Consider the following 15,215-nt stretch of genomic DNA (forward strand, 5'->3'; position numbering starts at 1 on the left):
GTGGAGGCTTGTAGCTCAGTGGTTAGAGCTTCTGTTTACCAGCAGTAAGTAGGAACCCGGTTATTAGTTGATTAGCGGGTTGTGTTCCTGGGGTTATAATTCCTTCAAAAAAAATTGGTCACTCAATCCACGACTGTTTGTGGGACGCTGCTGTGCACAATTGGCTGCCACGTTTCGCCCACAAAATACACAGTCAATAAACTTTACAGCGGTACAGCGCTTTGAGACGTTTCGACAACGTGATATCAAATGCAAGGATTATTATTATTACTGAACTGGTGCTGTCTTTCTCTGTACATGTCTGCAGCCTGCACCGATGCCCCTCAGTGCTCACTCCACTAATGCTGGACTTCAACTTTGGAGCAGCTCCCGCCTGCTCACAGCCGTCCGTCATCTTGCTGATGATCGAGAACAAGGGAGTGCTGCAGGTGGACTGGTACGTGTGGCCCATTGGAGGTGGGGGTCGGTTGGTGGGATCTGCGCCACCGAAAGCTGGTAAAAATGTGATGCAGGGGTGAAATTTGCGGCTCTTCTGATCGTGTTCCTTATGATAGTTGCCAGCGGGAAGCCATTTTGGAATGCCACCTTTGCGCACAGCGATGTCCCAACCCACACACGGCCCCAACTTTTCGCAAAGTGTGTGCCTAAAACAACAAATTTACTTTATACAGCGAAACGCAGTCACCGCACGTGACGATTTTCTGGTGGAGAGAGTGGCATTAGTAGAAAGGTTGAGGAGAGATCGCTTTTTTTTGCCCAGCCGGGTGTCTGACACACGTTTAAAGCCTTCACTGTGCTTAAGAGTCTCCAAACCCAGCTGAGAATTCCATCCATCCCACCTATGCATTGCACATTCGCTCGCCCTGGAGGGACTTATCCCTCTTACCTTATTCCGGAAGGTATTAGGCGCAGGTTGGCAAGAGATCTGCTCTACAAGCGAGAAAGCTGACAGCCAAGAGAGAACATGGCAGTGTGTTTTTAATGTGTTTATGCAAATCCAGTCAAATTGTCAATCGCAGTAACTGTCCCTGTGATCGTCCTATTTGTAGGGCTTTCCTGTTTCCGTTGGACCAGAACTTAGACCTGGAATATTGGGCAGAATCCGGGGAGTTTGATCCCAACGAACTCCACGAGATGCGAATCCAAGACAATAAACTCTTTGACGTGAAGCCAAAATCCGGAGTGCTCCTTCCCGGGCAACGGGAAACCATTCAATTCACCTACAGGTAAAACCATCAGAGGCCCAGCATTCCAGGGAGGGGTATTGTGTGAGCGTTTGCTTCGGATGAGATATTGATCTAAGGCTCCGGTTCTGTCTGTTCAATGAGATTGAAAAAGAGAAGGATGCCTTTCTCCCAGGTTCTGACTAACAATAAGATCGGTCACTCACTCTTTGCGGGACGTTGCTGTGCACAAAAAAATGGCTGCCGCATTCGCCTACGAAACACATGTCACTATACTTTATGGTAATAATAATCATCGCATTTGATATCGCGCCTTCTCACTTTGTTGAGGTGCCTCAAAGTGCTTCACAGAATGTATTTTAAAGTGAACAGACTGTGTATTTCTTGGGTGAAACGCGGTAGACAATTGCGCACGGCAGCGTCTCACAAACAATAGTCGATTGAGTGACCACATTTTTTTAGGGATTATTACCCCTGGAAAGCAATCCGCCATTTGACTAACAACAAAAGTTGTTGCTGGGTAAACGGGCATGTGGGGTAAGGAAACTTGCCTAAGGTTTTGCCTCGGCTGGTAATTGAACCTGGGTGTCTCGCTTGCGAAGATATCTCAAAGCACTTCACAGTATAGAAGATATCCTCCCAGTGCTATATCAACTGCAAGGATTATATTATTATTATTGTGTGTTTCAGGCATGAATTCTCAGGTACTGACCGCATCCCTGTTGTACTGAAACTCTCTCATGGACGGGAAATCCTGGTAAGGTCATTACTGGGGAGCAGTAGGGGTAGACGTGGGGCGGGGGAGGTGCAAGGGGGGTCAGATGCGAGTGGGAAGGAGGGTGTCATTTCTCTCATGCAGGATTAAAATCAGCTCTGAATTAGAGTGAGGTGGAGGGAAAGTCATGTTCAGATAGAAGAGCATTCTTCTCATATTGCAAATGTTTTGTGGGACACCGCTTCGTGCAATTGGCTGCGTGTTTCTCCCACAAATGATATAGTCAATTCACTTGATGGCCGACCGTGTATAAAATCATTTATATTTAATCAGCCTTCCTTTGAAATGGTTTTACATCGTTTGCCCTTTTAGTTAAATTTCATCGGTGTGACAGTTCCCAAGGATCAACCTTATGTTCACTTCATTTCAACTGAGCACACCTTCGCACCTATTTGCATTGGTATCGACAGTCCACCTAAGCAGGTGAGTTCAACCCTCACACCCAACCTGTCCGCACAGTATCTGCAAGACACGTGGAGTCCTGTGGCGTAGTGGTTAGCATGCTCACCTCGCAAGGGAGAGGACCTGGGTTTGATTCCCGGGCGGGGCGAAACCTTAGGCAAGTCTCCTTACTCCACACGCACACACACCCAAACGCCTCTGTTCACCTCACAGTAAGTAGGAACCCGGTTGATAGTTGATTGGCAAATCACTTTCTGGGGATAATAATCCCTTAAAAAAATAAGTTTGGTCACTGAATCCATGACTGTTTGTAGGACACTGGTGTGCGTGATTGGCTGCCGTGTTTTGCCCACAAAATACACAGTCATGCAACTTTACAATATATCCTGTGAAGCGCTTTGAGACGTCTCAATGACGTGATAAGGCGCTGTATCAAATGCGAGGATTATTATTATTAAACACCGGCAGTTCATGTCTCTCTCGCTCAACCCAGGTTTACACATTGTTCAACGGCGGGTCCGTGAATGTACATTATGAGATCCAGACCGACTGCTTGAAAACGATTCAGGAGGAGAATTATGATCACGCCATCTTCCAGTGCCTGAACCCACGCGGAGAGATCCTCCCGGGAAAGACCGCTTACACCGAGTGGGTGTTCTCACCCCTCGAGGCTGAGAGCTACTCGGTACGTAGCTACCAGATACCCAAGCACTTCTGTGCTATACTCATACTGTGAATGTCAGCTTTCTTTTGAACACATTGAACAGACAGTGGAGTCCTGTAGGCGTAGTGGTTAGAGCACACGCTTCGCAAGCTAGGGCAAAACCATAGGCAAACAATAAGTAGGAACCTTGTTTTCAGGCTGCTGGTGGATTGCTTTTCTAGATGTAATAATCCCTTAAAAAAATATAATTTAGTCACTCAATCCACGACTGTTTGTGGGACACTGTTGTGCGCAATTGGCTGCTGCATTTCGTCCACAAAATACACAGTCAATTCACTTTAAAGTCTATTCTGTGAAGCGCTTTGAGATGTCTCGAAGACGTGATAAGGCGCTATAGCAAATGCGAGGATTATTATTATTATTATCTATCATTCAATGTTTGTCCACCTTTGATCCCTCCTTGAGTTCCTTGAACCAGCCTGATTTACAGCTCATTATGCCTTCAATCTGATGACTTTCCATCTCCTGTCCTCCACACAGGTAGTTGTTCCCATCCAGATCATTGGAGGTGACTCCGCGTTGGTGACCTTCACCGGAATTGGATATGACAAGCGTGTTCTGGGGGCCTGTGCATCTTTCAACAATCCTTCGTCATACTTTGGTGCCCCCGCCATACAGCAGGCTCTAGTACTAGGGCAGGTAAGGGAGGGATTACGCCACAAAATTGTACAACAGTTGTCTCTTGTCTCAAGTTCTCCTGATCCCACACAATCTAGCTCGGCCCCCAAGAGATGCACCATTACCCTTCCCGCTTCCCCTCCCAATAGCATGTTTTACCAGCGTACTCTTCCCTCAGTACACAATACAAATTACATTATAGTACATTCAAACACTATAGTACCTTTCACATCGGGAGGAGGTCCCAAGGTGCTTAAATCACCTTGCCAGACAACAAGGAGCTAACACTAGCGATCATTGTGATGTTCTCTGGACTCTCTCTCCCCAAACTGCAACCGCCTTTCACCCTCCCTCTCTGGTTTCAAAACCCTTCTAACATCCTACCTCTTAGACATCTACCATTTGGTTTAACTTTGGTCTACCCTCAGTCACTGGCGTTTTGTTTGACAGCTTCTGTTCATGTCCGAGGAGAGGATTACGTTTGGGAACGTGCCCGTGTTCAGCAAGTCCAGGCAGATGATCTTCCTGTACAACATCTCGGAAGTGGAGACCATTAGGTACACCTGGCACTTCACTTCAGCTCACGTGTCTGAGGTGAGCACCTCTCCAGGCCCCAGGGCGGAAAAGAGCAAGTCATTGGAGGGGCAAATTACACGCGTGCTTGAATATAGCCCATTTCATTGGGGGGGTCTCATTGGGGATTTCCAATGGGATTCCTTAATAAAGGGGCCAAACTGCAAATGGGGATTCTGAAGTGCTCTCAACAGATGTCCTGACTTCTGTGGAGTCCTGTAGCTCAGTGGTTAGAACACTCGTCTCGCAGGTGAGACAACCTGGTTTTAATTCTCGGGCGGCACAAAACCTTCGTCAAGTTTCCTTGCTCCACATGCCTCTGTTTACCTCGCAGTAAGTAGACACCCAGTTTTTCGATGATTGGTGGTAACAATCCCTTCAAAAAAAAAGCAAAATAAATTAAAAAAATATAATAATTTGTTCACTCAATCCAGGACTGCTGTGCGCAAGCAATTGGCTGCCATGTTTTGCCCTCAAAATACAGTCAATTCACTTTGCAGTATATTCTGTGAAGCGCTTTGAGACCCCTCTCGAAGGCGCTATATCAAACGCAAGTATTATTATTGTTGTTGTTATTAGTTCATCTCAATTTTGGAGGACCGTAGAGTAGTACTTGCTGGAAGTTTTGCTCACTGGGAAATAGGGAATCCTCCTCTGCTGGAATAGGGAAGTACTTTTCAGATAGGGAATGCAATGTGCTATACAGTATCTGGTTGACCCGTTGTTGTTCTACCTCCAGGTGGTGAGCATCATTCCGGTTTCGGGAGTGCTCCCTCCTGGAGGCAGTACGTACTCCGTGGTTGTCCTGAGCTCACACGTAAAGGCTTGCTTTTATGACCTGGATCTGACCTGTGAGGTAACCCTCTCTCTGTCTCCTTGCCAGTTATCCATCCCAGTTTGTTTTCACTCACCAGTTCTCTCTCCAAAAGGCTTCACCCAAACGTGTCAGCCTGGCTTGGTTGGTGGCACTCTCGCCTCTGAGTCAAAAAAGGTTGTCAGTTTAAGTCCCCATATCCCGACTTGAGGTCACAGTCCAGGATGACACTCCAATGGAGTGCTGGAGGGAGCGCTGCCTTGTTGCAGCTGATGTCCTCCAGATGAGATCTTAAACTGAGTTTTGTTTTGATCCCCTAAAAAAATAATAATTTTGTCACTCAATCCGTGACTGTTTGTGGGACGCTGCTGCGCGCAATTGACTGCCATGTTTCGACCACAAAAATAGACAGTCACTACGTTTTAGAATATATTCTGTGAAGCGCTTTGAGACGTCTCAAACCATGTGATAAGGCGCTATATTGACATGCAAGGATTATTATAGATATTGGGTGCCTCATTACAGAGCTCTCAGACGTTCCCACACAGTGTGAGATAAATCTGAATGATTCCATTGATTGGCACCTCTTTACGCCCCTCCACCATCTCGGGCAGGTTTTCTCAAAGCGTCAGATGGAAACGTACCACCAGGAGCTCAATGCCTGGGAGAAGGAGAAGGAGCTGCAGCAGGTTGAATTCACCATCACTGAGAAGGACTTGCAAGGAGATCAGCAACTCACATCCCTCAAACAGGTGAGTGCAGTTACAGTGGAGTCCTGTAGCTCAGTGGTTAGAGCGCTTGCCTCGCAAGAGAGAGGACCCGGGTTCGATTCCCGGGCAAGGCGAAACCTTAGGCAAGTTTCCTTACTTCACACGCCTCTCTTTACCTAGCAGTAAATAGGTACCCAGTTGTTAGTCGATTGGCGGATCGCTATGCAGGGGGTAATAATTCCTCAAAAAATATATTATAATTTATATTCAATCCAAGACTATTTGTGGAGCGCTGCTGTGCACAATTGTCTGCCGTGTCTCACTCACCAAATACACAGTCACTATACTTTACAGTATATTCTGTGAAGCGCTTTGAGACGACTCAATGATGTGATGAGGTGCTGTATCAAATGCAAGGAATAGTATTATTATTATTATAGTCACTATCAATAGAGCAAAGCTAAAACCTTGTTCAGCCTATTCCAAGTATAACCATCTGAGCTTCCTTCTTTTCTCTTTGAAAAGGATTCCATGGGGTCGTGCACTGAGAGCAAACACAGATCCCCTGACACCAAAGTTAAGAAGTACAAGGTGAGAAATGAGGACTGCAGTAAGTTTGAGAGAAGCTGAGTGTAAATGGGCATTTGAGCGGTAAACCAGAGAGCAAAGCAATTACTGTCCAAAGGATCAGTAAGATTTTTGTGCGCAAAATGTACAGTGTATCCTGTGAAGCACTTTGAGACGTCTTGAAGATGTGATAAGGCGCTATATTAAATGCAAGGACTATTAATATTATTATTATTAATAAGACAGGGGTGAAGTTTGCAATGTTTCATATTGTGTCGTGAAATTTATTATGAAATCTCAAAAGATTTCACCCTAACAACTACTCACATTTATACAGCGCCCTTTTGCAACAGGGAGCAAACAAGTGAACACTGATCTCTCTCTCTCTCTCTCCCTCAACAAAGACGCTTCCTCCGATCAAGAACCACCAGGACACGTGGGTTGGCCAGCAGATCAAGAAACCGCGCCCCAAACAGTGGCTTAGACCTCGGCCTCCAAAACCCTTCGTGCTCCACCTGGGGGTGACAGCCAGGTCACACTCCCTGAAGGAATTCCAAGACAACTTCTCTTCCGATCTTCCCAAACACTACATCATGAGGTAGGAGAGCACGTACGTAGCCAGATGGTGGTGGTGCTGTACAGCTTGGCTCAGCTCATCTGGGAAATGGAAGTGCTGGAAGTCGTGGTGTTTCACTGACTGGCAGCTTCACAACAACAAGAACAATGTGTATTTACACAGCGCCCCTCACGCAGGGTAGCGTCCCAGAGCGCTTGACAGTGGTAGAGTGCGATGCCAAGCTAGGGGACAGGGGAGGTGACTGTAGGCACAGTCAAAGAGGAAGGTCTTCAGGTGCAACATGAAAATGGGAAAGGAGGGGGCAAGACGGAGGGATAGAGGGAGTTACTATTCAATAATAATAATACTTACATTTCATACAGCGGCTTATCACGTCTTCAAACTGTCTCAAAGCGCTTCACACAATATATCGTAAAGTGAATTGACTTGTGTATTTTGTGGGTGACACGCGGCAGCCAATTGTGCACAGCAGCGTCCCCCACAAACAGTTGTGGACTGACTCACCAAATTATTATTTTTATTATTTATATTTTTTATGTGATTTTCTATACTGCTTTTGATCAACAGGAGCTTCATATCGAAACCGCTATCAAGTATGACACAAAGTGGTGATACAAGAGGACCGTGCAACAGGGCTAACATGGTCCCCCCAGGACAACAGCTCCTGAACGCATCGGTGCCACAAGTCAGGATGGTGACGGACATCCTGATGACAGTGTTGAGGTAACTGTGGGGACAGTTGTTGCTGAAGGGATACGAATGAGCCGTTCACAGCCAAGAGTGCTGTGAGGTTGGAAATGCATCGTGTGCTGTGATCATTAACATCAATGTGTCATCACGGCTCAGTCCGGCAACTCGCTCTCCTCTGGTTAGTGGAGGCTGTAGCTCAGTGGTTAGAGCACTCGCCTCGCAAGCGAGAGGACCCAGGTTTGATTCCCGGGCAGGGCGAAAACTTAGGCAAGTTTCCTTACTCCACACACCTGTTTACCTAGCAATAAGTAGGATCCTGGTTGTTAGTCGATTGGTGGATCGCTTTCCGGGGGTAATAATCCCCTCAAAAAAACATAGAATGATTTGGTCACTCAATCCACAACTGTTTGTGGGACGCTGCTGTGTGCAATTGGCTGCCGGGTTTTGCCCACAAAATATACAATCAATTCACTTTACAGTCACTCTTGTGAAGTACTCTTCGACGTGATAAGGTGCTGTTTCAAATGCAAGGATTATTATTATTGTCAGAGGTGCTGTCCTTCAGATGACACATTAAACTGAGGTCTCACATGAACAAGAGCATGAATACACTCAGGGCAGAATGAAGAGTCGAATTGTCAATGTTATTTTTGCGGCTTGTGTGTTTATCGCTCTCCAGGTGTCTATTGAACGACGAACAGTTTCAGTTGGCCGTTTCCGAGTGCATGGAGGGTCCCATTCCCTATTTCACACAGCTGTGGAGCCAGGAAGCTGAGGAATTGGCCGCGAGGCAAGACGAGGAACTTGAGAAGCGGGCAGACCAGCCTGGCCCTGCCACCCTGACCCAGGCAGGCTTAGCTCGGACACCCAAAGAGTCCATAATCCCAGGCTTCACCCAAATACCTGTTGACCCATCATCCCTTGCCCTGAACAGAGAGGCCTCGGGCTTGTTGTCTTCCACCCAATCCCAAGCGCCCCCAGCCCAGCCCCCCGCTGAGCTTGTATCCACAGAGAGGCTTCAGCCAGATTCTGAATCCGCCTTCGAGCCACAGACCCCTGTTGAACAATTGTTGACCTCTCTGCCTGAGGAGGACCCCTTTGAAATGATACCCACAGGCCTGCTGCTGTCAGACATGACACCCACAGGGTTCTTCCCCAGGATTTTGCCCCAGGTGCTCACGGGCTTGGTCCCAGCTGGTCTGTTACCCGTCAGCCGATTGCCCACAGGCCAAGTGTTCAGTGCCCCAGAGATCACAAGCTCAGTAATATCTGGCGTGGGAATAAACATCCCAGTCTCGACAGGCCCAGCAATAACATCTTCCTCTCACACAGGCCAGGCAATATTTAACCCCATAGTTCCCATTAGACAGGAAGTATCGAACACAGCTACCACTGGCCCAGAAACCATGAATCCAGGACCAAGTCAAGGCCTGGCTGGCCCTGAAACATTAACCCCACATCCCTCAGATCTGTTGTTGTCAAGCCCAGGGCCCCCGAGCCCAGTGACCTTACATCCACTACAAGACGTACCGTCAGACCTGCTGTCCGTGCCCATCAGCCCCAGAAGCACCAGCCCGTTCCATCCAGTCTCACAGCCCACTAGCCGGGTGGCCTCGGGCACTAACCAAGTGACTGTAGACCAGCTCCAGGAGGTGGCGGACGAGTCAGTGCCCGAGGTTGCCATCCCCATTCTGGTCCAGCCGCCGGAAGACACTGAAGAGGGAGTGAGGGAGGCCTTAGCCATCAGTGAGGAGGAGGCGCGGAGGAAGGAGGAGCGGGCGGTCATGCTCAGCATCCAGTTTGAGGAGAGGATCGCACAGAGGCACCAGCTCAAAAGGTAACAAGGACAGACGCAGAGCAAGCGCGAGCAGCGAGATATATTGCGGCGTCCTGTAGTGTAGTGGTTAGAGAGATGGCCTCAAGCGCTCTGAGACGCTACCCTGCGTGGAGGGCGCTATATAAGTGCAGGTTGTTGCTGTTGTAGAGCACTCGCCTCACAAGCTAGAAAAACTGGGTTTGATTAACGGGCAGAGCAAAACTTTAGGCAAGTTTCTTCACTCCACACACACACACCTGTTGACCTGGCAGTAAGTAGGAGCCCAGTAGTTAAGTCGATTGGCGGATTGCTTTCCAGAGGTAATAATCTCTTGAGAAAAATAATAATTAATAATATTTAGTCACTCAATCCACGACTGTTTGTGGGACACTGCTGTGCGCAATTGGCTGCTGCGTTTCACCCACAAAATACACAGTCACTACACTTTCCTGTGAAGCGCTTTAGACGCCTCAATGACGTGATGAGGAGCTATATCAAATGCAAGGATTATTATTATTATTATTGGTTAATAATCCTCTGACATTAGAGGAGAAGGGAGGACCTCCCAGATAGGGACCTGGCCAGATTCCTCGCTCCTTTACCTCAGGTCTGTTTTGTGCCACCGCTCGTGTTTACAGACAGTCCGGCTTCTGTGACGTCATGGAGATGATCTTGGAAAACACCTTGAGGAACATCATCATCGAAGCGAACCGGGGAGAGGTGGTCCTCACCGCCCGACCACGGGTCATTCTTTTGCCTCCAATACGCGGGTAAAGATTGACACGTGAACACGCTGTGTGACTCACACACTTTTGCTAAATTGGTATTAGACTAGAGAGTTCCAGTGGGGGAGCGATCCCCAGCACAGACACGATGGGGAGAGAGAGAGAGAACAGGGAATGGGGTTAGAGTAGAGAGCTCCAGTGGGGGAGCGAGCCCCAGCACAGACTCGATGGGGAGAGAGAGAGAGAACAGGGAATGGGGTTAGAGTAGAGAGCTCCAGTGGGGAGCGAGCCCCAGCACAGACACCATGGGGGGGGGAGAGAGAGAGAGAGAGCAGGGAATGGGGTTAGAGGAGAGAAATCCAGTGGGGAGAGGATTTCATCAAGTAAAAATAGGAAGCTGGTTTATCCCGTGCCATTCACAGTGGGAGGACGTCCCAAGAGGTTGAACAGTACTGACTGGGCACCTGAGCTGTGGGTGGCGGAATGGGTGAAAGATGACCAAAAGCGCAGTTAAAGAGGCCACTGGTTTTGTGACAATATTTAAGGACAGATTATCTCACTGAATGTGCTATGAAGTTTACCTGGGTTATTGCAAACACCCATGAGTCTCTAATCATTGTATTTTGCAGATGATTCATTGCCCACAACAAAAGCATTCCCCCCCCCCTCCCCTGGCGACCAATTAGCTTCCTGCGAAGACTTTTTTTTAAAAGAAAAATTATGAATTTTTTGTATTGTTTTTCGATTTAATTTTTTCAGACATGTCAGCCATGCCAAGACATCAGTGATGAACACAGAACCGCAAGTGGGCAGAGGGTGGAACACCCTGCCACAGCTCCATCCCAAAATCATCCTGACTAACAGTCAACTAAGCACCCACACCATTACCTCCGTAAGAACCATCCGGTGATGTCTGGAACTCTCAGCAAAGAGCTGTTGCCGTTTTGTGCCATTTGAGCAGCCGTTAGGACAAGGAGAGGCTCGTTCCTCAACCCTCGGACTTCCTCACTCTCAGACTCCTCTCGCTCTCGAACACCCATCGCGGGGGTGGTGGAGGTGGTGGGGGGCGGGGGGTGGGGTGAGGAACAAAAGAAAATCGAGGTGTTTAGTGGACAGAGAGCCACGCTTTTTTTTGTTTCTCATTGTAAATCTTGGCAGATTTTTAACATCCCCTCATCCCAACCACACACAACCCCCCACCACACACACACACACACACACACAAAACCATCAAATAAATGTAAGTGGAGCAGCACCATGCTGCAGTCATTTTTCCTTGTTCACCGGCGTAAGTCCTCATTTTGTGGGCTCTGTGTGTACGGAGATGGGTGGGGAGGGGGGGTGGGCAGGGTGGCAGCCCACAGTGGTGTAGTGGGGCGTTGCTGTAGTTTATAGGACGGGAGTTCACTGGTTTGAACCCCAGTCTGGGCTGAGTCTGTTGGTCTTAACTGGCTACACGGGGAGGCTAAATTGCCCCCAGCCTTCCCAGGGTTAGGGAGGGGGAAACCAGCCAGGGTTCCTGCTCCTGGTCCCTCCACTTAATTGTGTATGAGTGTGTGTGTGTTGGTGCGAGCCATTAGAGGTCACACTGTGATGCCTTCTGGTCGAGTGGCTCCCGACACTCACTCACTGCCAAGGCTCACACATCAAGATGTGCCTCTTGGCCAGAGTCATTGGAGGGCAACCGGTGTCTGTGCAACCGCAGCCCATAGAGAGGGACTTGGAACCACGTAGTCTAAGCTGACGATCCAACGCAGTGCTGGGGGGTGGGCGGGGTGGGGGGGGCTGCATTTTTGAGGTGACGTCCTTTGGGTGAGATGTTAAACCGAGCCCCCGTCTGCCTGGTGGACGTTAAAGATCCTGTGGCTCTATTTGAAAAGGGGAGTTTGTCCTGATGAACAATCCCCCGAATACAGTCTGTTACTGACTCCGTGGCTGTCGGAGGGACACTGCTGCGCGCACATTGGCAGCCGCGATTCGCCCGCAAAATCCACAGTCACTCCACCTTACCGTGAAGCCCGATGGCAGTGATAAGGCGCTATTTGAAATGCAAGGGTTATTATTAAACTGCTGCGCGCAATTTGGTGTTGCTCTCTCGACCCCTGATCCCCCGCCCTCCATCCCCCGGAGATCAATTCAAGATCATCATCTTTCCATAGTCACTCCCCACAACAACAACACATGACATTTGCACAGAGCCTGACTTTCACGTCAAGAGGACGTCCCGAGGCGCTGGACAGTCGGGGATTTGGACCCGATCTGGGGGTTGGGATCAGGAGGGGGTGGACGACGGGGAGGGTTGGGGGTAGGAGGGCGACCGAAGGCGCAGTCGAAGAGGAGGATCTTGAGACGGGCCTTGAAGGAGGCGAGGGAGGGGGCGAGAGGAAGGGATTGTGGGATGCAGTTCCTAAAGGTGGGGGCAGAGGCTGGAGGCCGGAGTCTGCTGAGCGGAGGGAGCAGACAGGTCGGTATAAAATGAAACGGGTTACTAATTGTATATAACCCCCTCCCCCCCGTTCCTCCCTCCCTCTCTCTGTCTGTCTCTCCCAACTAAAAATTCCCTTGGATAGAAGTGGGGGGGGGTGGTGGGGGGGGAAATAAATATTGAATTTTTTTTTTGTCAAACAGTAAAAAGAAAATCACACAAACTTTTGTGAACTTAATTCCCAAGTTTCTCGTGTGGGTTTTGGATCATATTTTGATTAAAATACGCCTTGATTGACACGAGGATCAACATGAGCTGGGCCGGTGTGGACGAGACGGAGCTCGGCTGGCCTCGCTCGGAGCAAAACTCACTGTAAAAAAGCACCGGGAAAGATCCAAGAACAACATTTTCTTCAATAAAATCCCTTTTGATTTCGGTTGCCCCCTCTGACACTAAACTGGGTAAAACTAATCCCCGGATTCTTTCGCTGTGTTCTTTGGAAATATATCTTTATATAAAACTCTGCTTGATTGACAGAAAAATCAACACATGGTCTGAGACGGTGCATTTCACGGTGCGAGGAGCGAGAGAGAGGGGGGGAGAGACAGCGAGTGAATAGAAAAAAAAAGTATATTCCATACACATTGATCCGGTAAATAAGGAACAAGCCAAGATCAACTGGGAACCCAAATTCCTTTCCAATCACAACTTTCACCAAACATTAAAATAACTCCATTCCTGAAGGTGCTCCTCAGAATATCATTACGATTATGTACGTGTGATGTATTCGTATCTAACGGAGTGCCTAAATTCCACTTGACGGGTGAGGAAGGAAAGGGAGGGAGTGTGTGTGTGTGTGTGGGGGAGGGGGGAGGCTATCCTAGTGATGGGAAAAAAACGTACCGTTTATTAAGATAACCAACGCTCCTTTTAATGAAATGAAACTTAAAACTAGCTTAAAACTAACTCGTTGCTTAACTACTTGAACCTTAACCTCGCTTATATATCTATGTATTTATAATGATAACAATCACAATAATCCGTGCATTTGATACAGCGCCTTATCACGTCCTCCAGACGTCTCAGAAGCGCGTCACACGATATACTGTGAAGCGGAGTGACTGCGCGTTTTGGGGGTGAAACGTGACAGCCAGTTTGCCTAAGGTCTCGCCCTGCCCGGGAATCGAGGCGAGCGCTCTCACCACTAGGCTACGGGATGGGGTGGGGGAGGGTTAGGATGAGTTTGGGGTGGGGGGGCGTGAGGGGGTAGAGAGGGGGTTGAGGGAATCAGAAAACTGGGAAGCACCGAGACTTCAGTTTAAACGTTTAACATTTGACAGCACGAAGTTCCCACCAGGCTCACTTTCTACACTAATCCAACATCCGAGGAGGTTACTCCCAAATCTGGTCCCAATCCAACCAAAGCCTTTTGTAAACTGCCCAAGGTCAGACGTCCGATTTTCCGGGTCTAGCCCCCGGCACTCTCCTCCCCCCCCACCCACCCCATCACCCCCCCCTCTCCCCTCTCCCCTCCCCCCCCCCCCCCCGTGTCACCCTGAACATAAGAGGCTGATGAGAAAAGTCACTCACCCCCGAAACATAAATATAACTGCAGATTGGAAGCCAGAGAGAGACAGAACAAACAAACAGAGAGAGTTACACTTAATCAGGTTTCTCTCTCTCGCGCTCTCTCTCTCTCTCTGATGGCTGAGAAAGGGAGGGAGGGAGGGAGAGAGGGAGGGAGGGAGAGAGGGAGAGAGGGAGAGAGGGAAGGGGGATGATAGAAAAACTGGAGTCAATTCCCGCACTCGGAACCATCCCCACTCCACCGAACCCTGAAAGCTGTCGGCTATTTTACCAGCTCGGATTCAAATCCCTGATTGTCCAGCGCTTTGGGATTGTCCTCTCGACATGAACAATAATAATCCTTGCATTTGATACAGCGCCTTATCACGTCCTTGAGACATCTCAAAGCGATTCACAGGATATACTGCATAAAGTGTAGTGACTGTGTATTTTGTGGGTGAAACGTGGCAGCCAATCGTACACAGCAGTGTCCCACAGTCAGGGATTGCGAGACCAAATTCTCATTATTTTTCCTTTTGTGAGGAGCGATTATTACCCCCGGAAAGCGAGTCACAAATCAACTAACAGCCGAGTTCCTACTTACTCCGAGGTAAACAGAGGCTTCTGGGAATCGAACCCGGGTCCTCTCGCTTGCCAGGGCGAGCACTCTAACCACTACACCACAGGAATTCACTGACCCCCACTCCCTGACCCCTGGGGGTCCTCACCTCGAGTCAGAGCAGCTCCGTTCTCCCTGTAGTCCAGGATCTCGGCGTCCTTCCTGGCGATGAGAAGCACGAGGTCTCGGCTCTGCCTCTGGAGAGCCTGCACCATCCCCAGCAGCGGGCAGACCATGTGACGCGTTACCTGGGGTGGGGGGGAGCAAGGGCAGAGGGGGTGTCACAACCACAACCGACAACAACAACTACTTGCACTTACACCGCGCCCCTCACGCGGGGCAGCATCCCAGAGCGCTTGACAGTGGCGGAGCTGGGTGGGGGGGGAGGTGGGGGGGGGGAGTTGACCGTAGGCACTGGTCAATGAGGAGT

The 15,215-nt window shown here is 49.1% G+C and overlaps 1 protein-coding gene across 1 annotated transcript in view; it reads left to right on the forward strand.

Annotated features, from left to right (window-relative positions):
• Nucleotides 1–11,132, forward strand: part of cfap65 (cilia and flagella associated protein 65) — a 28,855-nt gene extending 17,723 nt beyond the window's left edge. Inside the window, exons 19-33 of the mRNA XM_042336184.1 lie at nucleotides 308–436; nucleotides 1,050–1,226; nucleotides 1,875–1,941; nucleotides 2,272–2,382; nucleotides 2,855–3,046; nucleotides 3,566–3,724; nucleotides 4,154–4,297; nucleotides 5,016–5,132; nucleotides 5,705–5,842; nucleotides 6,326–6,391; nucleotides 6,772–6,965; nucleotides 7,512–7,667; nucleotides 8,314–9,471; nucleotides 10,089–10,220; nucleotides 10,935–11,132. Of these exons, the coding sequence (XP_042192118.1) occupies nucleotides 308–436; nucleotides 1,050–1,226; nucleotides 1,875–1,941; nucleotides 2,272–2,382; nucleotides 2,855–3,046; nucleotides 3,566–3,724; nucleotides 4,154–4,297; nucleotides 5,016–5,132; nucleotides 5,705–5,842; nucleotides 6,326–6,391; nucleotides 6,772–6,965; nucleotides 7,512–7,667; nucleotides 8,314–9,471; nucleotides 10,089–10,220; nucleotides 10,935–11,085 (3,091 nt within the window). The 3' untranslated portion in view covers nucleotides 11,086–11,132. The remainder of the gene's footprint in view (nucleotides 1–307; nucleotides 437–1,049; nucleotides 1,227–1,874; nucleotides 1,942–2,271; nucleotides 2,383–2,854; nucleotides 3,047–3,565; nucleotides 3,725–4,153; nucleotides 4,298–5,015; nucleotides 5,133–5,704; nucleotides 5,843–6,325; nucleotides 6,392–6,771; nucleotides 6,966–7,511; nucleotides 7,668–8,313; nucleotides 9,472–10,088; nucleotides 10,221–10,934) is intronic.
• The last annotated feature ends 4,083 nt before the right edge of the window (nucleotides 11,133–15,215 follow it).

The sequence above is a fragment of the Callorhinchus milii genome, unplaced genomic scaffold (assembly GCF_018977255.1).
Source record: "Callorhinchus milii isolate IMCB2004 unplaced genomic scaffold, IMCB_Cmil_1.0 Scaffold6, whole genome shotgun sequence".
In the NCBI taxonomy this organism is placed as follows: Eukaryota; Metazoa; Chordata; class Chondrichthyes; order Chimaeriformes; family Callorhinchidae; genus Callorhinchus; species Callorhinchus milii.